This window comes from Mirounga angustirostris, unplaced genomic scaffold (assembly GCF_029215605.1).
Source record: "Mirounga angustirostris isolate CCGP_5_RB_7025 unplaced genomic scaffold, mMirAng1.0.hap1 SCAF_6, whole genome shotgun sequence".
Lineage (NCBI taxonomy): Eukaryota > Metazoa > Chordata > Mammalia > Carnivora > Phocidae > Mirounga > Mirounga angustirostris.
This window is the reverse complement of record NW_026991714.1, coordinates 67562230-67589140: the sequence shown is the minus strand read 5'-3', so window position 1 is coordinate 67589140 and position 26911 is coordinate 67562230. Positions and strand designations below refer to the sequence as shown.

At 39.5% G+C, this 26911-nt stretch overlaps 1 protein-coding gene across 1 annotated transcript in view; it reads left to right on the top strand.

Moving 5' to 3' along the window:
• Positions 1 to 26911, top strand: part of DNAH14 (dynein axonemal heavy chain 14) — a 341596-nt gene that overhangs the window by 26544 nt on the left and 288141 nt on the right. Inside the window, exons 7-12 of the mRNA XM_064595530.1 lie at positions 2400 to 2530; positions 5348 to 5500; positions 6652 to 6764; positions 16733 to 16795; positions 21155 to 21299; positions 25168 to 25299. Coding sequence (XP_064451600.1) covers positions 2400 to 2530; positions 5348 to 5500; positions 6652 to 6764; positions 16733 to 16795; positions 21155 to 21299; positions 25168 to 25299 — 737 coding nt within the window. The remainder of the gene's footprint in view (positions 1 to 2399; positions 2531 to 5347; positions 5501 to 6651; positions 6765 to 16732; positions 16796 to 21154; positions 21300 to 25167; positions 25300 to 26911) is intronic.

The window sequence follows — 26911 nt, the reverse complement described above, 5'->3', positions numbered from 1 at the left end:
TGTGTCTATAACAGAATGGTTGTGTTACGCCGTTCTCCCTCTCTTTTTTTTTCATGGTTTTTTTCTCTTGAAAGTTGCAATTTCCTGACCTTACTTCTGGTACCTGTATTCTTGACTCACTGTGAAAGTGGAATACAGGCTAGTCTCCTCGTAGTTCTGATATAAAGAATTGCTGTCTTGGATCATACCATACACCCAGCATGCTAGGACAGTGCTTCACCCTGCCATGCTAGGTGTATAATGGATTGTCTCATTTTAGTAAATATCCGTGATTTTCTTTCTTTTTTTAAGATTTATTTATTTGTCAGAGAGAGAGAACACAAACAGGGGGAGCAGCAGAGGCAGAGGGAGAAGCAGGCTCCCTGCTGAGCAAGGACTGACCTTACGACCCTGGGATCACGACCTGAGCTGAAGGCAGACGCTTAAACAACTGAGCCACCCAGGCATCCCTATCTATAATTTTCTGAATTAATCTGGCTTTTTAGAAAAATTTCCCCCCAGCATTTTGGAGGATACATATTTTCTTTAAGTTTACTACTTATTCCGAAAAATCGTTATTTTAAATTTGTCCTAAATCGCTTCCATTCTCCAATGGTCTCTATCAGTTCATTAAATCTGCCGGGTCGCCACCAAGAATGGATGTGTTAATTTATGCTTTTGCAATATTGCATAAGAGGAATACCGTGGTCAGCAGTTGATATTTTCTAACTTAATTTTTTGCAAGTCTGGTGGGTGAGAATGGCTTTTTCGTTGTAATTTTAATTTATTATTTTCTGATTACTAATGGGGTTGAATATTTTTTGGTATGTTTACTGGCCATTTGTCTTTTCCAATAAATCATTCACCTTTCTATCAAAATGTTTATTTCTTATTGGGAAGAACTCTTTAAATATTTGATATGTTAATCCCTAGCTTCTTATGTAGGTTATAAACATTTTATCCTAACTTGATAATTACGGTGGCTTTTCTGCTGTATAAATTGCCAAGTTTGAAGAAGTCAAATTTATTATTTTTTTTAACATGCTTTGATTATTTTTCAGGAACATATATTTTCTTCTAATATTTCTGTAATTCCTTTTCCACATTTACTTCTATAATCCTTCTATAATTTATGCTTGCATATAACTGCATAGTTTTCTAAATGTCTAACCACTTTCCCATTATGATTTATGAAGTTAATGATTGCTCTCCTGATTGAAATACCTTTTTCACTTACTAGATTGTCTTTCGTAAGTGGTCCTATCTCTGGTCTCTAATTGGTTTTGCCGATCTGTTTTCCTATGCCGTCAGCATAGGAAGGTGATTTCGATAGATGTGCGTTTTTATAGCCTAGTATGTATGGCTTACCGCTCAGCTGGACATAAACACCTTGTGCCATCCCTTATGCTAGTGTCAGCCCCACCCCTTCTCTCTTCTATACCTAATACTAACTGGCTTTCTTCTCAATTAAGTATTTTAAACTTCTCTCCTGTTTAAGCAACTGAGAGGGCCCAGACTAGGGTGAGACAGGTGAGGTGCCTAGGGCACAAGGTTAGAAGAAGAATTTACTCTTAGGGTTGTGTAGGACCATATCCTGGTCCTGACATTGTTTTATACAACAGTTCACGTCCTATTTAGTCCTGAGTTAAGAAAGCTGTTTTGATCAGTTGGTGATCTAGAGAACCAGAAATCTTGAACAACTTCATAGCATTGCTGGTTTTGCCAGCAGGGTTTCTGGGTTGCTTCTCTTCCCGTGATTTGTTTTATCAAGAAAAGCAGAAGGGCTGAGGACAAACTGTAGAGCATGGTGAATAAAAGGTAAGAAAAGGGAATGTTTCAAGGAGATAATCATTAGCTGCTAAGAGATCAAGAAAGACAGTCTCAGGAGCGCCTAGGTGGCTCACTCAGTTAAGCGTCCAACTCTTGATCTCAGCTCAGGTCTTGATCTCAGGGTTGTGAGTTCAAGCCCCGCCCTGGGCTCCAAGCTGGGTGTGGAGCCTACTTGGAAGGAAGAAAGGAAGGAAGGAGGGAGGGAGGGAAGAGTCTATTGCATGAGAATCTTTAGGAAGAATATTTCCACCTTGCATGGTCATCACTTCTTTCCTGATCCTACTCTTCCACCCCATCTAACTGGCTCCTGTTCGAGTGTCTTCTCATGCCAGCTACCTGTGTAACTGTGGAATTAGGTCTTTTGAAATATCTTTTTTAAATGGAAAAAATATTATTCCTTTTTTCCAGCTTCTGTTAAAATTAAATTTTAAGCTATACTTTCTTGTCTAATTATATAGTCTTTGTGTAAACTTTAAGTTTCCATTTAAATTTTTTCTCTATGTAGAAATATTTGGAATATTATACATTACCCTTAAGTGATGCCTGTACTCACATTTACATTAGATCTTTTTTTTAATGTTCTAAACCAGAACCAGAGGATGATGATGTCACAAGACATATTATAAGGCTAAGAGATAAGTTTGGTTGGCAAACGATGTTACCACAGCACTGTTTGGAGTATAAAAGTTCCAAAATTGCAATTCAGAAGATTATTCTAAAGGTATTAGCCTGTTTTATCCAGTTTTGTACTATAAAGTTTAATATTTAAAACTGTACCTTAATCTTAATTTCATTCACTTCACATACTATATCAAAATTAGACATTATTATATTAATACCGAATTACAATCATTGTTTCACAGTAAATGCTTGTGAAAGTGTTGGGCATCATTTCACTTGTCTTATTTCAAGGATGGAGAACAGATAAAGATATATGCCTGAAATTTGAATCTACTCTCTTATTCCTGTTCATCAGGGTTTTTTTTTTTTGTGAGTTAAAAAATGCTAATGTACTTTTGTAACATTGTATCCTCGCTCTTACTTCCTGGTACCCAATTCTCTATCTCATTATCTTTGTATTTCCTTATCCTTTCTTCTTCGGAGAAGTTTTAGCATGTGCAGAGTCACATGACCAGAGGGTACAAGCAGCGATGAAGAGTAAGGTCTGCCTCCTGTGTCCTTCTTCATTACAAGAGATGGAAGATTGGACAGGATCCTCTATAACTACTTTTAGACCCAGGGTTCTCCAAGGGCAATTAATTCCCAGGCAATCACATCAGCATCACCTTGGAGCTTTATTAGCCATGCATAGTCTCATCTCCACTCCAGACCTTCTGAATCAGAAACTCTGGGAGTGGGACCCAGTGATCTGTACTTTACGAAGCTCTCCAGGTGATACTGATGCACAATTGAGAAGTGTTGTTCTAGACCGGGGGCCAGCTAATTTTTCCTGAAAAGTGTCAGATAATGAATGTTCTAGGCTGTGCAGGCTCTCTGATCCCTGTTGTAATTTCTCAGGCCTGTCGCTGCAGTGCAGAAGCAGCAACAGACTTAAGCAAATGGGTGTGGCTGTGCTCCAGTGAAACTTTACAGAAATAGGCACAGAGTCCTGGCCGGAGTTTGCTGGCCCCTGCTCTAACCTGTTACCGGGAGGACAAATGGTCCTGGGATCACTGTCAGAGGCGGCATTAATGCAAAGCAGAGTACCATGCATAATGGAAGCAGAGTCACCCAGCTTTGAATCTCTATTTATATGCTCACTGTGTGGTCTTGGGCAAGTTCCTGACCTCTCTGAGCTTCAGCTTCTTTGAGCTTGAAATGGAAATAATAGTACTTAACCTTAGAGAGTCGTGAAAATTAAATGAGGAATGCAGGTGGCATAGTGTCTGGCACATAATGGGCATGGTAATTTAGAAAACACATAGCTGTGCATGAGCCAGATGTCCTTGGACTCACTGATAAGGGATGTTTCATTTGTTTGTAAAGAAAGGATTGAGAATTTGAAAAAATACTTGCTTTTAATTCAAAAACAATAATTTAATTGGAACGTATTATGCTTCTAATAAGTGGGTGATTTAATGACATATATGACCCATTTGGATAATGGTGTCTACATTAAGTTACTAGTATCCTCAACTTTCTGGAACATAGAACAAAAATGCCTCAAGTGGCCACATAACTGTAACCAAGCCATTATACAAATCATTACCTGTAGCTTATTTATTTCATTTTACTTGCAGTTTCTAAACTTGTTTCTTAAGGTTTCCAGGAGCGTAACTTATCAGAGGTCAGAATAAGACAGTGAGGGGTGCCTCGGTGGTACAGTTGGTTGAGCATCTGACTCTTGGTTTTGGCTCACGTCATGATCTCAGGGAGTCTGCTTGAGATTCTCTCCCTCTCCCTCTGCTCCTCCCTCTGCCCCCCCCACTCTCTCTCTCTCTCAAATAAATAAATCTTAAAAAAAAGGATAATAAACAAGACAGCACTTGGGACGATTAGGGAGAAACAGTAACAGTCTTCAATGAGGACAAAAACTTTTTTAAGAAGTAAAACTGGATCTGAAATTTTAAATTCCAATACTTAGAAAGTCTCAAAGTAAAAGAAATAAATTTCACTTAAAATTTTTTCTTAATATGAAGTGGCTGATTTCTCAGTAATGCCAGGTAAATAAAAAAGAGGCGTTATAGTATATTGCAGTGTCTCAGAGCATGGGTTTAGTCAGACTTGCATTCACATCTCAACTTGCTTCTTCCTGTCTTTGTGACTTTTCCCAAATTACCTAATTTCTCAAAATACTAATTTCTGCATCTGTTTAATGAGCTTAAAAAGATCATCTCTGCAGATAATTTAAAAGTTTAATTTAGAAGATTAAATTCTTGTGTATAATGTATATGAAACACTTGTTACTTATTAAATATTATTTACTTCACAAATATTAGTTATTATTATAATACTGAGCCACCATCATTATCAAAATAAATGATTAACATGCTCCAAAAGCTTCTGGTATTGGCAGACAAATTTACTGAAAGTGGGACATGGGTGTTAAAGATATATTGCCATGTTCGGGCGCCTGGGTGGCTCAGTTGGTTAAGCGACTGCCTTTGGCTCAGGTCATGATCCTGGAGTCCCGGAATCGAGTCCCACATCGGGCTCCCTGCTCAGCAGGGAGTCTGCTTCTCCCTCTGACCCTCCTCCCTCTCATGCTCTCTGTCTCTCATTCTCTCTTTTGCAAATAAATAAAATCTTAAAAAAAAAAGATATATTGCCATGTTCTTTGTGTGAATAAGCATGCATTAGGAAGCATATAGATGAATTTTCATGAATGTTTCACCACATTATAAGAATGAAAATTACATATTTTAAATCTTTCATAAGACTGATCTTGTTGAACTTTGGACACAATTTGATGTTAGCTTTCCTCAGTGATATTACACTTAATTTAAATGTAAAATTATTTCATTTTACTGAGCAATCTGTTGTTCAGCCATTTTATTACTTAATCTGGTCAAGTTAATTAAAAATTTTTTAACCTCAGGAACCTTTAACAGATGATGGAGAATTTGTATATTGCCTTCCTCGGAAAAATCATCAAGTTCTCTATAATCCGTATGATCTTCAGGTGGTCTCTGCCCACAGAGCTAGACATTGCAAAGAATTTTGGATTATTACTGCATCATTTATCTCAAAGGTAATATAGAATGGGTGTTTTCAGCTTTTAGAATCATAATGGAAAAATATTATCTAATTTAGATTGTCTTTGTATGTTTCAGATAAACCTGGTCATTTGAGGGATAGTTTATGGTTAAGATCCTCTTTGGGAGAAAGTTACTTAACAGCAAGTTTTTTTCTTTTCTGTAGAGAGATAGCTTAAGTATTCAATTTTAATAATATTTTTATCTCAATTATAGTTTTTTTTTTTAAAGGAAACTAGACTACAGGGATTTGTTGATATAATAGGAATTACAATAGTAAAAGAAAAAAGTGTTTCCTCAGGTTTGTCAGAAACTTCATTGCCCTCTTTAACCCCCATTACACTCTTACATAGCGTTCTGATACTGCAAGTTGTAATTATAGAGTTACTTGTTTTGATCATTTTCTTAGTGTCTGTCTGCTTCCCCTTACTCTCCCAGCCTCCCAACTACATTGTAAGCACATGTGGGCAGGGCCACATCTGAATGAAGCAGATCTGTAGGTGTAGATGTGGAGATATCCCTGATGTGTATTATCAGCTGAAAATGGGAGGAACAATTTCTATGCACATAAGTACATATGTGCTGATATAGGCATACTTTTATTTCCAGAAGAAATTTTTAAAAATGTTAACATTCCGATGGGGAAGAGCGACTCTGAGGAAAGGAATTCTTGATGAAAGGCCTGTGGTTCTTGGATGTCAAAATAGGGTATCTTGGTAATGGGATTATTGGTCCCTTTGGAACTACTACATCCCTGTAGTTAAAATTGAGCTCATAAATATTACTTTTATAGAAAATGTGCAGATTATGAGACTGAAAAAATGAACAGATATTTGTGAAAAGTATCTAAGGGTGAGGAAGAAGTTTCTCTTGTTCTTCCTCTATTGGAGCATGAGAAATAGCTTTAGAAAAATGGCAAGTGTAGTGCTCGCTTCGGCAGCACATATACTAAAATTGGAAAAATGGCAAGTGTAGAAGCAGTGTGGGAAGGGAAATCAGGTTTGGGTATAGATGAAGTGGTGGAGGTCATATATAGAACAAGCTGAATTATAAAAGCAAGTAGTTATGAGGCAAACGCAGGCTTTCTTAATTTCTTGAAAATAGTGCATATTTTTTGAAGAAATGGTTTTGTGCTTTATATTTACAGGTTACTAAAATAGGTGATGTAGAAGAAATAGAACTCATACCTACTTTGGAATGGCTTTTAGAAAGAACATGTTACTATTTATTACAGCAATTCAAGATATTTTCCAATTTTCGGTGAGATGAAAGAAAATGAAACCAATTATTTGTAGTATGGTCCTGTTGAAATAGCAACTGCCTGGTTGATGGGTGGGTTCTACTACATTATGCCATGTTTATGGGGAATGTTAGAATGGGGTATTCCATAAAAGTTTTTTAGACACGATAGAGGTGTAGGAAGATCCTGAACTCACTACCTCCCACAGACACAATAGACCTACAGCTATATGTGGAATAATTTCCTCTGGAAGAGTTCTGAAAACTCGATGGACAGTACCTCCACAACAGAGGATAAAGGCAACATGGAGATCGGTAGGAGAGACAGAGACCTGCTCTCATCAAAAACCCACCCCCAGTGCAGCAACCCACAAACAGGAAGGATCTCAAAAATGTGGAAACTGAGGAGTGAGGAATGTTGCCCACATCAGGCACCCCAATCCTTGGGTTCTGCACCAAAGAGATGAGCCACCAAAATGGAAAACAATGGGAATGATGTCCAGGAAAACCATAGAACCTAGGGAATGGAGAACCTGCTCATAAAGGGTTTGCATGCACGCTCAACTCACCCTGGGACCCAGAGCAAAAGCTGCACCTTGAAAAGCATCTAGGCCACATGTAAAAGAGACCCACTTACTATTCTTAAGTGAATGCCAGAGAAGCAGGAACTTTTTGGGACTCTTTCTCGGACAGAAGTGCTGGCAAGTGCCATTTCTGCAATCCCACTCGGCTTTGCTAAGGCCAGTGTTGGCAGTCACTGTTTTGGCAATCTTCCTGTAACCTGGGCACACCCCACGCCCCCCCACACCACAGGTGCACCACAGCCATCTGGGCAAGCATCCCATCCATCCCTAGCCATAACTGCACCCCAGCTTGCCAGGTGAGTGCCATGCCCCTCCAATGCCACAGCCATGCCACAGCCAGCAGGTGTGTGTAGCCCACACTTGGGACTCCATTTGAGCACCTGCCACCAGTGGCCAGAGGGGATTGTGCTTCTCAGCCTCACAGGTCACCTACACACGGCTACTTCAAGTTTGGGAAAGGTAGCTATTTCCACCTAATATGTAGGGGGAAAAAAAAACCACACACAGAAAATCAGGCAGAATGAGACAGAGGAATATCTTTAAATGAAAGAACAAGACAAACCTTAGAAAAAGACCTTAATGAAATGGCAATAAGTAAATTACCTGATAAATAGTTTAAAGTAATGGTCAGAAAGATGCTTACCAAACTTGGGAGAGGAATGGATGAACACAGTAAAACTGCAGCAAAGAGCTAGAAAATACCAAATGGAAGTCTCAGAGCTGAAGTAGAATAAATTAATTGAGAAATACACTAAAGGGGTTCAACAGCAGACTGGATGAATCAGAAGAGCAGGTTAGACAGCGAGCTAGAGGACAAAGCAATGGAACTCACCCAGACAGAGCAGCAAAAAGAGGTTTTTAAAAAGTGAAGATAACATAAGTGAGCTCTGGGACAATTTCAGGTGGAGTAACATTCTCTTTATAGGAGTCCCAGAAGAAGAGGGGGAAGCAGGGGCAGAAAAACATATTGGAAGAAATAATGGCTGAAAATTTCCTTAACCTGGGGAAGGAAACAGACATCCATATCCAGGAAGCCCAGGGAATTCCAAATAAGAAGAACCCAAAGAGATTCACACCAAAATACAGTATAATTAAAATGTCAAAAGTTGGGCGCCTGGGTGGCTCAGTTGGTTAAGCGACTGCCTTCGGCTCAGGTCATGATCCTGGAGTCCCGGGATCAAGTCCCGCATCGGGCTCCCTGCTCAGCGGGGAGTCTGCTTCTCCCTCTGACCTTCCTCCTTCTCATGCTCTCTGTCTCTCATTCTCTCTCTCTCAAATAAATAAATAAAATCTTTAAAAAAATAAAAAAAAAATGTCAAAAGTTAAAGATAGAGAATCTTAAAAGCAGCAAGAGAGAAATAACTTGTTGTATACAAGATAAACCCATAGGCTATCAGAAGATTTCTCAGTAAAAACTTTGCAAGGCAGAAGGTAGCAGCAGAACATATTCAAAGTACTAAATGAAAAAAAATTGTGACCAAGAATACTCTACTCAGCAAGGTTATAATTCATAATTGAAGGAGATGAAGAGTTTTCATATAGCAAAAGTAAAGGACTTCATTATCACTAAACTAGCCTTACAAGAAATTCTAAAGGGACTTCTTTAAGCTGAAAAGAGATGATACTAATTAATGATGAGAAAACATGTGAAAGTGAAAATCTCACTGGAAAAGGTAAATATATAGTAAAGGTAGTGAATTAATTATTTATAAAGCTAATACAAAGGTCAAAAGACCAATATAGTAAAATTAAAACTACAATAATTAGTTAAGGAATACATAAAAAGTTGTAAAAAGTGACATCAAAAACCTAAAACATAGGAGAGGGGGATAAAAATGTACAGTTTTGGAATGTATTCAAATTTAAGTTGCTATGAACTTAAAATACACCAGTATATATGTAGGAAGTTATATATGAACCTCATGATAACCATAAAACTGGATACATAATAGAAAATGAATGAGAAAGGAATCTCAACACTAAAGAAAGTTATAAGACATCAAGGAAAGAGAGAAAGGAAGAATAAAGGAACAGAGAGAAACTATAAAAACAGCTAGGCATCCCACGTTGCCCGATTTCAAGCTATATTACAAAGCTGTGATCACCAAGACAGCATGGTACTGGCACAAAAACAGACATACAGACCAATGGAACAGAATAGAGAACCCAGATATGGACCCTCAACTCTATGGTCAAATAATCTTTGACAAAGCAGGAAAAAACATGCAATGGAAAAAAGACAAGTCTCTTCAATAAATGGTGCTGGGAAAATTGGACAGCCACATGCAGAAGAATGAAACTCCACCATTCTCTAACACCATTCACAAAGATAAACTCAAAGTGGATGAAAGACCTCAATGTGAGACAGGAGTCCATCAAAATCCTAGAGGAGAACATAGGCAGTAACCTCTTTGACATCGGCCACAGCAACTTCTTTCAAGATACATCTCCAAAAGCTAGTGAAACAAAAGCAAAAATGAACTTTTGGGACTTCATCAAGATAATAAGCTTCTGCACAGCAAAGGAAACAGTCAACAAAACAAAGAGGCAACCCACAGAATGAGAGAAGATATTTGCAAATGACACTACAGATAAAGGGCTGGTATCCAAAATCTATAAAGAACTTCTCAAACTCAACACCCAAAAAACAAATAATCAAGTTAAGAAGTGGGCAGAAGAGATGAACAGACACTTCTCTGAAGAAGACATACAAATGGCTAACAGACACATGAAAAAATGTTCATCATCATTAGCCATCAGGGAAATCCAAATCAAACCCACACTGAGATACCACCTTACACCAGTTAGAATGGCAAAAATGGACAGAGAAAGAAACAACAAATGTTGGAGAGGTTGTGGAGAAAGGGGAACCCTCTTACACTGTTGGTGGGAATGCAAGTTGGTACAGCCACTTTGGAAAACAGTGTGGAGGTTCCTCAAAAATTTAAAAATAGAGCTACCCTATGACCCAGCAATTGCACTACTGGGTATTTACCCCAAAGACACAGATGTAGTGAAAGGAAGGGCCATATGCACCCCAGTGTTCATAGCAGCAATGTCCACAATAGCCAAACTGTGGAAAGAGCCGAGATGCTCTTCAACAGATGAATGGGTAAAGAAGATGTGTTCCATATATACAATGGAATATTACTCAGCCATCAGAAAAGATGAATACCCAACTTTTACATCAACATGGATGGGACTGGAGGAGATTATGTTAAGTGAAATAAGCAGAGAAAGTCAATTATCATATGGTTTCACTTATTTGTGGAACATAAGGAATAACATGGAGGGAGAGATGAACCATGAGAGACTATGGACCTGAGAAACAAGCAGGGTTTTAGAGGGGAGGGGGGAGGGGGGATTGGTTAGCCCGGTGATGGGTATTAAGGACGGCATGTACTGCATGGAGCACTGGGTGTTATACGAAAACAATGGATCGTGGATCACTACATCAAAAACTAATGATGTATTGTATGGTGACTAACATAACATAATAAAATTAAAAAAAAAAAGCTAGAAAACAATTCACAAAAGGTCAAAAAGTACATACCTACCAAAAAAAAATTTTTTTTTTTTCTTTTTGGTGAGCAGCAAAGCAAGGTTTATCGAGGGATAGCAAAGTGATAGTACAAAGCTCCCAAGGAGGGGAGGGGACCCAAAGGAGTTGCCCTCAAAAATTAAATGTAAATGGACTAAATTCTCCAATCAAAAGATGTAGAGTGACTGAATGGACTTAAAAAAAAGACTCATGTATATGTTGCCATCAAGAGACTCACTTTAGGGGCGCCTGGATGGCTCAGTCGTCAAGGGTCTGCCTTCGGCTCAGGTCATGATCCCAGGGTCCTGGGATCGAGCCCTGCATCGGGCTCCCTGCTCGGCGGGAAGCCTGCTTCTCCCTCTCCCACTCCCCCTGCTTGTGTTCCCTCTCTTGCTGTGTCTCTCTCTGTCAAATAAATAAAATCTTAAAAAAAAAAAAAAAGACACTCACTTCAGAAGTAAAGGCACACAGACTAAAAGTGAAGGTATAGAAAAAGATATTTTATGGAAATGAAGTCTGTTGTAGCTGTATTCATGCAAAATAGACTTCAATACCTACAGAAAACAAGGTAAGGCATTACATAACGATGAAGGGGTCAAGAGGATATAATATTTGTAAATGTATATGCACCCAGCATAGCACCAATATGTGTAAAGGAAATATCAACAGACCTAAAGGGAGAGAGACCGTGTGATACAATAATAGGAGGGGAACTTTAACACCCTACCCATGTCAATTATAAGATCATCCATGCAGGAAATCAATAAGGAAACATTGGCCTTACGGGACACATTAGACCAGATGGACTTAATTCAAAAGCAGCAGAATACATTTCTTCTCACATGCACGTGGTACTCACTCCAGGATAAATAACATGTTAGGCCACAAAAAAGTCTCAATAAATTTAACAAGATTGAAATCATATCAAGCATCTTTTTCAACCATGATGGTATGAACCTAGAAATCAATTATAAGAAGAAAACTGGGAAAACCACAAAAACAAGCTTAAGCAACATGCTAGTGAATAACAAAGGGGTCATTGAAGAAAGCAAAGAAGAAATAAAAAAAACACCTAGACTTTGGAAGCATTCCTTCCTCTTCTTTTTTTTTTTTTTTTTTTTGGAAGAGTTTGAGAATAATAGGTATTAAATATTCTGTTTAGTAGAATTCACCAATGAAGCCAACAGGTCCTAGACTTTGTTGGGAAGTTTTGGATTACTGATTCAATATCATTACTAGTAATTGGCCTCTTCAAATTTTCTATTTCTTCATGATTCAGTCTTCGTAGGTTGTATGTTTCTAGGAATTTATCCATTTCTTACCAAACTTGGGAAAGGAATAAGTAAAACTTAGATTTTTAAAGATGACATTATATACTATACATAGAAGAACAAAGCTGTAGGTATTGCAATTTCAGATTTTAAGATACGTTACAAAGCTGTAGTAATCAAACAGTATGGTACTGGCACAAAAATAGACAGATCAATGGATCAGAATAGAGAGCCCAGAAATAAACCCACAATTATATGGTTAATTAATGACAAAGGAGATAATATGCAATGGGAAAAAGTCTCTTCAATAGATGGTGTTGGGAAAACTGGACAGCACCGTGCAAAAGAATGAAACTGTACCACTTTCTTATACCACACACAAAAATAAACTCAAAATAGGTTAAAGACTTGAATGTAAGACCTGAAACCATAAAACACCCAGAAGAGAAGTAGGTCATAAACTCCTTGACGCTGGCGACATTTTCTTGGATCCGACTTAAAGGCAAAGGTGGCAAAAGGAAAAATAAGCCAATGGAATGGCATCTAACTGAAAAGCTTCTGAACAGTGAAGGAAACCCATTAGTAGAATGAAAAGGCAAACCACTGACTGGGTTGAGATATTTGCAAATCATAAATATAATGAGTTGATATCCAAAAAAATACAAGGAATTCATCCAACTTGATGAAAAAAATAAATCCAATTAAAAATGGGCAGAAGGGGCAGTGTGTGGCTCAGTCAGTTGTGTGTCCAGCTCTTCATTTCAGTTCAGGTCATGATCTCAGGGTCCTGGGATCAAGCCCCACATTGGGCTCCATGCTCAGCGGGGAGTCTGCTTGAGATTCTCCCTCTCCCTCTCCCTCTGCCCCTCCCGCCTGTGCGCGCGCTCTCTCTCTTTCTAAAATAAATAAGTCTTCCAAAAAAGAAAATGGGCAGAGAATCTGAATAGATATTTTTCCAGGACCTACATATGGTGGCCAACAGACACATGAAAAGATGCTTAACATCACTAATCATCAGGGAAATGCAGATCAAAACCACAATAAGATTTTACTTCCTACCTGTCAGAATGACTATTAAGATTTGATGAGGATGTGGAGAAAAGGGACCTTCGTGCACTGTTTGTGGGAATGTAAATTGGTGTGGCCACTATGGAAAATAGTATGGAGATTCCTAAAAATACTAGAATTAGAACTACCATATGATCCAGCATTTCCACTTCTGGATATCTATTCAGAGAAAACAGAAAGACTAATTTGAAAAGATATATGCACTCCTTTGTTTATTGCAGCACTATTTACAATAGCTAAGATAAAGAAACAACCACAGTGTTCATGATAGATGAATGGATAAAGAAGATGTGGTGTATACATACATGGAGTAGTACCCAGCCATAAAAAAAATTGAAATCATGCCATTTGTGTCCATATGGATGGGACCCTAAAGGTATTATGCTAAGTGAAATAAGACAGAGAAAGATACCATATCACTTCAGTTATATGTGGAACCTAAAAAACAAAACCTACACTCATAAAGACACAGAGGACAGAGTTGTGGGTTGCCAGAGGGGAAAGGTGTTGGGAGGGGGATGAAGTGAGTGAAGAGAATCGGAAGGTAAAGACTTCTAGTTATAAAGTAGACCATGGGGATGTAATGTACAGTTGGTAACATCGTGTTAACTTTTAATTTGCCTTTTGTTTTTCATGCATTCATTAAATATTTATTGAGAGTTTGCTACGAACCAGTCATTGTTCTAGATGCTGGGGATAGAACAAAACAAATGTCCTGCTCTCAAATAACAGAGTGGGAGAGAAATAGACATATAAATATGTAAAATATCAGGTAGAGAAAGAATGTTGTAATGGAAAATAAATCAGAGAATTAGGGAGCTGGGCAGCTTGTTGATTCAAGGTCATCATTTAAAAATTTATCTAGTTCTAAGTGACGTGACATGACATGACACCAGGATTTCTGAGATTCTGATCCCTCACCCAGAAGTGCCAGGCTTGTTCTTTTAGTGTTTGTATCTAGTTTTTTTCTTTGCATATCATTGCCACATGATGTTACATTAGTTTTGGGTGCACAACATAGTACTTCCGCATCTCTGGGTGTTCTGCGCTCCCCACGAGGGTGGCTGCCATCTGTCCCTGTACAGCGCCATTGCACTCATCTTCTAATGTCTGTGTTTTCTTGTGGTCTGCTGCTATCTGCTGGAGGCTAGGAAAAGAGAGAGGTAATATTTTAAATTGTTAACATTTAATATGATAAAGAGTTGAAGTGTTTTTATAAGAGAAGTGAATGATTTTGTGGCAGAGAAGTTACTTACAGAATAGATACTTGCTGGTACTTCTGTTCCCCTCTTACGGGCACTGGAGATGGAATCATGTAAAAAATAATACAAGGTCTGTGTTCCTTGAGAACTTCCATTCTAATGCAGGGAGATCAATAACAAGTAAATACGATTATCTCAGCTAGGGGTAAGGGCCAGAAAGGTAGTAAAGTGAAGTTAAGCAGGGACGTGTATGTGTTGCTGCTTTAGATAGGATGGCCAGAGATGTGCTATGTAATCCGAGGTCTGAATGTTGAGAATAGTTTCAGACAGTATGGCAAGATGAAAAGTTCTGAGGCAGATACGGGTCAGTGTGTATGCAAGGGTAGAGATGGTGTGGCTGAAGCTCTGGAGAGGTTGGGACGCGAGGGCGCCAGTCCTGTGATGGCACCTGTCATGTGGCAGTGGACGTGGGTCACGGAGACACACTTCTGAGCAGGTCCTCTTCGAGAACGTGTGTGATGGCTGCATCCCTGTCCATCGGGCGGCAGCTTATGATAGTATGGAAAGTACTATTCTCAGAATCTATTTATTTAAATTGTCAGTGTTGGACTTTCCACTGTTGTCCTTGCCTGTGATAAATCCTTGGGGTCCACTCCACTCTGAATAATTTTAATTGATTAAACTTTCGAAACACAGTTGAAACTGGGATGAGTCATCTTTTTATATGACATTTAGCATCAGTCAGTCCATGGTCAGAATGATTCATTTTCTTTATTCATGTTACAAAAAGTATAAATTAAAGTTTAGGCAGGTTAAAACTTATAAATTCATTTGATTTTTATTTTTTTATTTTATTTTTTTTTTGAGGATTTTATTTATTTGAGAGAGAGAGCACAAGCAGGAGGAGTAGCAGAGGCAGAGGGAGAAGCAGGCTCCCCACTGAGCAGGGAGCCCGATGGTGGGACTCGATCCCAGGACACTAGGATCATGACCTGAGCCGAAGGCAGACTCTTCACCAACTGAGGCCCCCAGGCATCCCCTTCATTTGATTTTTGAATTTTATTTTTAATATGTTCTGTGAAGTTTTTTATGACTAACATTGTAACAAGTAACATTCCAAGCAGAAAATGAGGTAAATCTGCAGCGTGGGTGGCTTCTGTTGGCTATGCGGTGTGTGCTGTGCAGGGGTGACCCTGAGCAGCAACACCAGCTTCTTAACCTCGGGGGCCTGCCTGGAGGCATCGCTTCTGTGGCCTGGTGCTTCTGTGGCCCGATGTGGATGCTCCTCATGCCTTCAGTGGAGGGATTCGTCTGGGATTCTTTCCAGGGGTCTTCTGGAATGCTGAGGTTCCGTGACTGGAGAAAAGTGAGATAGTAACTTAGCTGGAATGCCTCCTAGGAGCCTGACTTAAAGTCAGAGTGCTAGATTGGAGGCATTTCTGATTTCTGAGGCCTCAGTTGTGCCTGTTTGTGTGACATCACGGGGTTCTTTTGGAGCTGCTTCCGGCTTCTGTGATTCTCAGTCAGCCAGTGAGATGGGTGGGTTGTCCTCTTGGGGAGTCCTGGCCCCACAAGTTCCTCTTGCTGCATAAGGAATCTCCCTCTGGCCAACAGGCATCACCATTAAATTCCTTCTCAGACAGATTCTTTGAGTTTTGAAAACTATAAATGCATCTTTTCAAAAACACAAATATTAAATATCAAAATGACAAACACTAGCTTAATTTTTTACATATTGGTATACAAAAATTTCTTATCAATGTACCTTTTCATCATCACTGGAAATTCAGTCTTGACTCTTCTTGAAATATGAGTCTCTTTTAAAAATAGTAAGATAGTAAATGTATAGAGAGAAGAAAATATTTATTTTATTATTATTATTTTTAAAGAATATGAGTTGGGAGGAGGGAAGGGACAGAGGGAGAGGGAGAGAGAGAATCTCAAGCAGACTCCCTGCTGAGCATGGAGCCCCACATGGGGCTCGATCCCATGACCCTAAGATCATGACCTGAGCCAAAATCAAGAGCTGGACACTTAACCAACTGAGCCACCCAGGCACCCCCGAGAAGATTATATTTTTTATAGTTTTTATACTTACTGGGATATTGTAACTAAATTATGTGTCTGTGAGAATTACAATGACTTGTTCTATGTTCTGTTGATAGTGTGGGAGAGAAGTGATATGATCTAGTATGTACTTCAGGTAAAATTTATGAATGAAACATGTTCTAGGGAATCTAGCATTCCTAAGATGTTATTAAATGTATTCTATATAAATACATGATTTGTGAATATGGAATGTAAGAAATGTTTTTCTTTTCAGAGTTAATAAATCATTTGTTACTTGGAAATTGAATGTTAGAAGAATTAAGACAGAGAAGAGCAGGTAAGTTTTGATAGGCAATGTAATTTTAAAAATTTTATTTATTTTAAATATGTAGTACGGAAGCAGGTATAAGTCATTTTTCACTCAGTGATTGGAAAGTCACTTTATGATTATGATTAAATTTAACCCTTAATGGGAATGCCTGGGGGGCTCAGTCAGTTAAGGGTCTGCCTTCAGCTCCGGTCATGATCTCAGGGTCCTAGAATCGAGTCCCACATCGGGCTCCCTGCTCAGTGGGGAGTCTGCTTCTCCCTCTGCCTGCCACTCTGCCTGCTCATGCTCACTCTCTCTGACAAATAAAATCTTTAAAAAAAAATTTAACCCTTTATGATTAAATTTAACCTATCTTATTTTTAAACACTATTTATATGTAAACATAATAATAAACACTGTATTTCCCGGTATGCCAATCTGTGATATGAGGAAATCATAGTACTATAAAGCACTTAGGATGTCTTCCTGTGGTCACTTGATTTAACTTTTTCTTCCCGAAGGGGAATGACTGCATCATAGCAGTTAGATGGCTGTTAATCCTACTTTGCAGGATGTCCAGCAGCCATATTCTGTTGTTGAACTTTTTACTTTGCGGTAACTCTGATTGAGTGCAGTTGTGAGAAATGATACAGAGATGATACTGAGATGCCCTGTTTTCCCAGTGGTAACATCTAGTAGACCTAGTGTAGGACAGTGGTATGGCGACCAGCGCAGTGGTGTTGACGTACTGAGTGTACAGCAGACCTCTGTTGTGGCAGGACCCCTCCTGTTGCCCTTCCCTCCCATTCCACACCCCCTGAGCCCGTGGCAAGCACTACTCAGGTCTCCATTTCTATGGTTTTGTCTTTTCAAGAATGTGTCAGTGGGACCCTGCAGTCTGCGGTCTGTGGGAGTGGGGCTCCATCCAGGCTGCTGCCTCCGTGTCAGCATTCCTTTGCTGCGGGCCGAGTGGTCCGTGGTTAGTCACCCCTCGTTGAAGGACAGCTGCTGCCTTCCAGTTTTCATGTTAGACGCAGAGTTGCTATCAACCTTCATGTGAACAGAAGTCTTCATTTCTCAGTGGGAAATGCCTGGGAGTGCCGTCCTGGGTCACACGGTAATTGCATGTTCAGGTTTCTTCAGAGATGATCGTACCATTTGTCATACCCACCAGCAACATCCGAGACCATTTGGAATTATCACTATTTTTCATTGTAGACATTCTGGTGGCTGTGTGGTAGGATCTCATTGTGGGTTTTTTTTTTTTTTTTCAATTGGTGTATTTAGACCATGTACATTCAATCAAATTATTTATATATTAGGACTTAAGTTTGCCATTTTATTTTTTGGTTTCTGTTTCTTCTCTCTGCTTTCTGTTTCTTCTTCCTGTGGATTATTTGAATATTTCTTAGAATTCTTTTTGGATTTTTTCTATAGAATTTTTTAATGTCTCTTTCTGTGTGGCTTTTTAGTGGTTGCATTATATATACATAACACACAGTTTACTAGTGTCGTCATTTTATTAGTTTGAACTGTAGTAACCTTAGCTTTATGTCCCTTTACCTCCTCCGTTTATAGTATAATTGTCTTAAATATTTCCTCTCTGTGCATTTGGCACTATATCAGAAGAGTTACCATTTTTGCTTCCATCATCAAACGTAAGTTATAAAACCCAAGAGAAGGATAGTCTATAGATTTTTATTTTTGTTTTAGTTTTTTAAGATTGGTTTATTTATTTGAGAGAGAGAGAGAGTATGGAAGCAGGGGTGAGGGGCAGAGGGAGAGGAGACTCTGTACTGAGTGTGAAGCCCACTGGGGGGCTCCACCTCACAACCCTGAGATTGTGACCCAAGCTGAAATCAAGAGTCAGACACTTAACCTACGGAGCCACCCAGGCGCCTCTGCATTTTTAAAATGTGTTCAGTTTGGTTTGTTCATCATGTTCTTGGTTCCTTCTCAGTGTTTTGGGTTCCTTCTTTTATTGTTTTGTTGTTTAATCTCTGTTTAGAGAACTTCCTGTAGCCATTCTTTTAGGGCAGGTCTGCTGGCAGCAAATCTCTTGCTTCTCCTTTATCTGAGAGTGTCCTGATCTCCCTCCCAGTGAGGAATGTTATTGCCGAATACAGGACTCTGAGTTGACTGTTCTTTCCTTTCAGCATTTGAAAACGTGCGCCCCTTTCTTCTGGCCTCCATGGTCTTCAAATTGCTTTTCTTCTATACATGTTTCTTCTCTTGCTGCTTTCGAGACTTTTTCTTTTGCCTTTGGTTTTCAGAATGTTGACTTTGATGTGTCTTGGTTGGGTTTCTTTGTCTTTATCCTGTTTTAGGTCACCCTGGCTTCTTGCACCTCTGTGTTTGTTCATCCTTTGACAAATTTGGTAAATTTTCATCCATATTTCTTCAAGTATTTTTTCAGCCCTGCCCTCCTCCTCCTCTCCTTCTAGGACTTCAGACACAAATGCTGGATCTTTTTTATAGTCCTGCTGTCCCTGAGGGTCTGAGGTGTTGTTGTTTTTTTTTTCCCCAGTCTATTTTTTTCTCTATTGTTCAGATTGAATAATTTCTATTGTTCTTTCAGTTCATTGATTTCTCTGTCCATTCCATTGTGCTATTGAGACAGTGTATTGAGTTTTTAAATTTCAGTTCTAAATGGAAATTTAGTCCTTGTTTTGTCTTCTGTTTCTTTGTTTGACTTCTGTTTCTTTGCTTGCCTCCCCCCCAGGGAAGGTGAAATTCCTGATTCCCTACTCCGCTTTCCCTGGAAACCCCCAGAGGAATGCTGGGGAAGCCTGGTTACCACTTGCCACAGGTGGAACTCCACACTGTCCACGTGGCCTTTGTGTCCTGTGGTATCTCGCTGGAGTAGAATGGTTATTGTTGATAATGTTCTGTCCTGCTCAGCTACCCCTTTCCTGATCCTGTAGCTGGACAGCAGGCACCTGTTGGTGTTTCCAGGTTGCTGGTTTCTCCAACTCCAAGCCTGGGATGGAGGAGGCACGAGAAAACCCAAGGACCCTAGTGCCATGTCATTCCTAGCTGGTCCATCTTCTCTGCCTGTCAGGGTCGTCTTACGTTCCCTTCACGTATGATGTTCACAGTGTTTAGTTGTGCTCAGAGGGAAGAATGGTGAAAAGTACACTTGCTCCATTTTTCTAGAAGCCAGGACCTAGGTTTTAATAGATTTCTGTGGTGTATTTTTAATTACCAAGAAGTTCTATCTTGTGAGTAAAGTTTTGGAGAATGTAGTTAGTTTTCTGTTATAATAGAATGGAATTTGTTGGTGAGTTCCTCATAGCCCCTATGCTTGAATAGTCATCAGATGATGCATTATTTTTCTCTTGTCAGATCTCACCATCACAATTCTAAATTTTTTCATGCTTTCCCCACTGTTCATTATTTTTATAATGCACCCTCCCTAGTTTCCTCATAGCTGTGTTAAAATATGCAAATAAAATCAATTATATTTTTTAAGGGAAGAAAAGAAAGCGTTAAACAGTGTTGAGTAATGTGAATTCATTACTGTGTGACTTTTGATCATCATTCTCTTATCAAGATTGGGTCTGATTTTTGTGGTGTTTCACTTTCTGGAATGTGCCATTTGTCTTTTGTGATCTCTTTTCCTCCCCGTACTAGATACTCGGGAATGTCATGAACCAATTCCACCTCTGTGAGTAGCTCAGGTTACGTGAGGTGTGTGTAGTGAGGAGGCCTTCTTTGAGACAGACAGCACAAGGCTTTGGGACAGGCAGCGAGAATAAAGGGCCCATGGAACTTAAGCTTCACTAGCCTCACGGTATATAAAGCTTTGGCCAGTAAAATGGGAAGCCAGGAAGGGGTTAATTTCTGATAATTATATTTTTTGTGTAAAATACAGAAATCAGCCATAAAATCAGCCACCCCACAAGGGATCAGTGAAGGGCAGAAGACCCCCTGTTCTTTATACACTGTTGTACAGGGAAGTTTGCTTTTCTTGATCCAGTTTTTCTGGAGCCTTCTCTCTCCCATTCTGCTCCTTTCTCCCTCGGTCTGTCTTGTGTTGTTGGCAGTGGTCTGTCTCACCTTTGTGACCACAACCAGACAGTAGGAAGGCGCTGAGGAAAGAGAAGGGCCTGTCTTCTCTAGAATTTGGCTGGTTGGAGAATTTAAGAAACGTGTCACTGCCTACTATTTCAGAATTACTAGAACTCAGTGGCATAAACTCGTAACGTCATCCCTTGTCTCCCCTATTTTGTTCCTACTCAACGCACCCTGTACACAGCCTTGCTTTCAGCATTACCAGCCAAACAAACCTCATATGGATACAAAACAAATTATACTGGGTACCTCTAAATTCACTGTACTCATTTTTGAATGGGAGATAAGTCTGGAAATTCTTTTAACTTTCAGGTCGTTTTTGTACCGCCATCTTTTTTGGGCCGATGAGTTATTTCAAGGCTGTTTGCTTTATATAAAGGGACTTTGTGAAGATGCAGTTGATATCAAAAAAGGTAACGAACACGAAGACCATCCATCTGCCATATGCCTCATAAAGGTGGGTAGAAGTGCACTGCTGTACGCTAGTGTTTGTATATGGAAACCAGGAAGACAAATAGAGTTTTGAGTCGAAGGAATTCATACTGCTAGATCCATCAGTAAATGGATCATGATTAGAACTCATGTTCTAAAATACTTGCAAAGAACATTATTCCCCTGGATAGTCATTTTTAATAATTAACAACATTCCTTATACATAATTTCTTCCCTAAACTCAACCAAAGTCTGTTATGAGGTCTTTTCTCTATTTTCAAAACTCTAAATATGTAATATCATTTATAAAGAATTATCTCAACTACAATTGATAGTTACCAGCTAGTCTCTCAATAATAGCCTGTCAAGAAATTGTCATGAGTTACAACCCAGAGGTTTTGGTTAAATTTATGAATTCATCTGTTCCACAATTCTAAGAAAGGGTGACCTTCTTAGTGGATGATTTAATTCAGATTATATAGAATAGTTCTTTTAAAGAGGTTAAAGTACATAGAAGTGTATGTTTTAAGTGTTTAATATACAATTGAACAGGATTCCAGCAGCTTTTACTTCATTTACTCACTGAGTGAGGAAGGTACTGAAAAGTAAAATTGATAGTCACCTAGACTTAAAAATAGTAAAAGGATGTGGACAAGTTATAAATTTGATCATCAACTCAAAAATTGTGTTGACTATACACAATAAGTTTAATACTTATAAATCAGTAGCTTACTTTTAGAATTGATTATATACAGTGGCTGATACATGATAGATGCTTAATAAATAGTCTTTGAGTGAATAAATAATGAAGAAAGATGAATTAATCACTACAGATCAAGTACATTTTTTATAGCTATATTGAGATGACTGTTTCAAGAGGATTACCATTCAAGTTAAGGACACATTTCATAGAGGAGTATTTTTGATATGGTTTTATTTTAGGAGACTGGTTGGGCAGCTATATTAGGTTGTTTTATGAGTGAATTTGGGGCAGAATTTATTGGTTAATGGTGGGCAATAAGGCAGAGGAGACTTCGGAATATCTGTGAATGCCCATGCCTGCTGGATGGTAATGCTAACGGAGTGACCTTAGACCCTATCAGCTTCCCCCAGAATGTCAAGAGGAAGGGAACAGAGCTTTCCAGACAATTTGTAAATATTTGTTAATTATTATATGCAAAGGAGATGATACAAACTAAAAATGAGTTACTGCTATTTTTATTTTGCTTACAGTTTATTGGAAGAGATAATTCTTTACATTTAAAAATGATTGCTAATTCCAGAGGTAGTCCCTCGGTTTTTCTGTTCATTGTAACTAGCCAGTTAGCAAAATATAAGGCAAGGGAGGTTTCCTGGCACACAATACCTGTAAAATACTTGTAAAATATTCTTGCCTCAGATATTCAGAGGAAGCAGTTAAAGTCAGGGCATGTTTCATGAAGGAAGCACATTATGAGCTAGGCCACGGTGGATTGGAATAGCCAGGCAGCAGAATGTGAGTAAAGCATTCAATATGTTTTTTTTTAATTATGTTATGTTAATCACCATACATTACATCATTAGTTTTTGATGTACTGTTCCATGATTCATTGTTTGCGTATAACACCCAGTGCTCCATGCAGAACGTGTCCTCTTTTCAATATATGTTTGATATGAAAGTTAGGTTGGGTCTTGAATGTTGGGCCAAGAATAACAGAATAAGGGAGAAGTAGGAGCGGAACCTGGGCATTAGGGCTGGGGCACTCCTAGTGGGGGTTGTGAAGAAAGTTAGCAAGAATAGGAGTTTCTGAGATTGTCTGGAAAGACCAGGGCCAATTGGAGGGAGAACAGAGTTTCATAGCCAGGAGAACCTGAGATATGGAGGTCAGGAATCAGAGGGTGGCCACTTGTATGTTAGGACTGCTGGGGATGCAGGTACCAATGAGGATTGACAAGAAGGAGGCAGAGAGGATGAAGCAAGGGCAGGAGTGCGGACAAGGGACCGTTCAGAAGTTAGAGTGGAGTGCGTGCGGGTGCCAGTGTTCTGCCGGGATGAACCGGCACTGTGCAGGGGCTGGGTGTCTGGAACTGTATGGCGCAGGGCACACGTGGATCATTGTATCCAGACCTTCCCTTTCAACTGAGAAACCAAGTCCTAGAGAGACAGTGATTTATCTAAAACCACAGAACCAGCTAAAGAGTTGGGACTTGGGGTTCAAGAATGATTGCGTTGGGGGACGCAGTATTTTGAAGGCTTAATAAAAATGTAAATTTGTATCCTACCCCTTTTGGAGAAAGTGCGGTGAATGGTGCTAGTAATCTACACTTTTGCAAGCCCGCTTGGTGATTTCCTATGCAGAGTAAACATTGAGAACTATCCTTTTTTTTTTTTTTTTTTTTTTTAAAGTAGCCTCCTCCTTGCCCAGTGTGGAGCCCAGTGTGGAGCTTGAATTCACAACCCTGAGATCAAGACCTGAGCTGAGATCAGGAGTCAGATGCTCAATCCACAGAACCATCCAGGCACCCTGAGACCTATTTTTTTTTTAAAGATTTTATTTATTTATTTGACAGAGATAGAGCACAAGCACGGGGGGTAGCGGGCAGTAGGGAGAGGGAGAAGCAGGCTCCCTGATGAGCAGAGAGCCTGATGTGGGGCTTGATCCCAGGACCCTGAGATCATGACCTGAGCCGAAGGCAGAGGCTTAACCGACTGAGCCATCCAGGCACCCCATATTCTTAACAATTAATGAAAGTTTCTGAACATGTTATTGTAGGAAAATCAATGTGATGTTGGTTTATGGGAAAAACTAAAAGCAAGGAGATACAGAGTTAAAGAGATTGCTAATAGAGTGCTAGAATAATGCAGGTGTGAGCAAGGATGGCTTCAGGTAGGAGGTTAGCAGTGAGATCAGAAAGGAAGGGAGATTTTGAGACACATGTACTGGAAAAATCAGGACCTGGTAGACAGATACGGGACCAGGAGAAGGAGAACACAAAGAAAGAGTTAATCCAGAATTTTAAGGCTAGAACAGCACTTTTCTATTTTTTTTTTGAGGGAAGTGTACATTTATAAAACATTGCAGTATAACTAGGGATAAAGATGTCTGCTATTTATTGATGAAAATGTATTTTGGCAAGAGAATTAACAGAATGTGGGAAAAATGAGAAAATTCTGAAAGAGGAAGGATGCTGGGCTATACGTTGTTTGTGTATGGCAGGGCTTGGTAGCATAGGAGTTGGAATTTCTCCAGGCCACATTTCGAATGAGCTCAGTAGAACATGCATGTCACTTGGATTATGTAATTTTAGCCTCTTTATCCCACATTTAGTGCTCGTGTTGTTTTTTTTTAAAGATTTTTATTTTTATTTATTTGAGACAGAGAGAATGAGAGACAGAGAGCATGAGAGGGAGGAGGGTCAGAGGGAGAAGCAGACTCCCTGCCGAGCAGGGAGCCCGATGTGGGACTCGATCCCGGGACTCCAGGATCATGACCTGAGCTGAAGGCAGTCGCTTAACCAACTGAGCCACCCAGGCGCCCAGTGCTCGTGTTTTTAAGTCTTAACACATAATTGGGATTTCAAAGGTAAAAGCAATTCCTGGATTTGGTGGTTCCCCTGGGTTCATAGATATTTCAAAAATACATCGAGTTTTGAATTTTTCTGCTGAGGCTTAATCTTAGTTACAATTAAAACGAGAATGTATTTTTCTGTCTTTTATCAAGATTTAGTTTAACTACTGGTGCTTGGATTTGAAGAATGTGAAAAGCATTTGGTATATAAAGCATAATGTATACAAAAGGAAGGGTAAAATATGCTCTTTATGACATGAGGGTGTGACCATAATACTTTATATCTCTTTTTTTTGTAATGAACTTTGACTTTGCAACACTCAACGTTTACTGTCATTTAATTAGCTGGATAGGTCTCGAACATATTCTCTAGATGAATTTTGTAAAGAACAGTTACAGCAAGCCACCCAGGCACTGAAGCAGCTTGAGGATATCAGAGATAAAGCTATTTCCGAAATAAAAAATACAGTTTTACAGGTAATTCTTTAATTATAGCCTCTCTTTTTATACATTTCTGGTGTATTGAGTAAAGCCGTTGCTCCAGCTTGCATCTCTGGAAACAGTGCTGGAAATGGGCAGGTGGATTCGTCAGCTGACCAGCTAATGCCGCATATTTACTGGGTGCAGGGCATTTTCCAGGTGCTGTGTAGAGTGCAAATATTGATGTGTACAGGTGTATCCCCTGCTTTTTGAAAGTTCGTGTTACACCATGTTGCTTTTACAAAAGATCTATATTCGTACCTGTTTTTGCTAGCTAAGTGAAAGAAATCCAGAGAGCATTTTCACTTTTATGAAAAAAAGCCAGAAGCAGAAATAGCCTTCAGAGTCCATTTTGCAGCGAGCTGTTATGGGGCAACACCTGGAGCAGTGAGAGCCCCCCCCCCCCCCAGCTCCTGCCCTGGGACCCACATGCAGCATCTCAGCATCAGGCCACCAGAGCTTTGGGCTGTTATCTGTGAGCAAGCGTCTGTGCTTTTTCTTGACTTAGTTTGTGCATCCATTAGCAAGATGTGTCCTACAGTATCAGAAAAGCCTAACAGAGGTTATTTTTGGGGGTCTGGGAATGCTCAAAAATTTTTCCTCTTTGCTTTATGCTATTTTGGCTTATGGAAGGTTTCATAGCAACTCTACTTTTGGATAGTGGGGGAAACCTGTAAGAGAGAGAGAGAGAGTGAGAGAGAGAGAGTGTGTGTGTGTAAATGCATGTATATGTATATTTACATATACACCTTCAAGATACCTCAAATTTAATCTGAGCTGACATATATAGGGAAATACAGTTTGTTACAAATTTCAGTATTTCTAAGATGAAAACTTATTGTTCAAGAGAAACATACCTAGATGAGACAAAACTTCCCTAAGGATTTTATAAAAAGGATTCAATAATACAATGAGCATTCTTACCTGAAATGCTGTGACTCATTTCACAGGGTTATTTTCTATAGCTTCCCTACATAGGGAATGACAACACGTGGAAGCATGGTTCACAAATGCAGTTTGTAAGGGACTGATGCAGTGTCTCTTCTTATGGGCTTGCTGCCTCTCTCTGCTGGTTTGGCGGAATCCAGGTGGATATTTGAGGCTCTCTGGCGGAGTAGGTGGACTGGGTCTCCCTCAAACCATTTTCAGATGTTATTTCTCTGAATTAAACTTTTTTTTTTAAGATTTTATTTATTTATTTGACAGAGAGAGACACAGCGAGAGAGGGAACACAAGCAGGGGGAGTGGGAGAAGGAGAAGCAGGCCTCCCACAGGGCAGGGAGCCCGATGCGGGGCTCGATCCCAGGACCCTGGGATCACGACCCAAGCTGAAGGCAGACGCTTAACAACTGAGCCACCCAGGCGCCCCTCTGAATTAAACTTTTAATAAATACAGGGTAGCAGTGACTTCAAGGCTTTGCTTCTTGACAAGAAGATGAAGTGCAGCTGTTTCACATCAGTGAAAGAAGGATCTCTTTCCTCATTGTATTCCGAAGTCACCCTAACCTCCCTAAGCCCCAGCATATGGGACACAGTTTGGGCTCTGGGACAGTTTGGCCAAGGATCATATAAATCGATATGTCTTAGGCCACTGAGATAGTAGTTACAC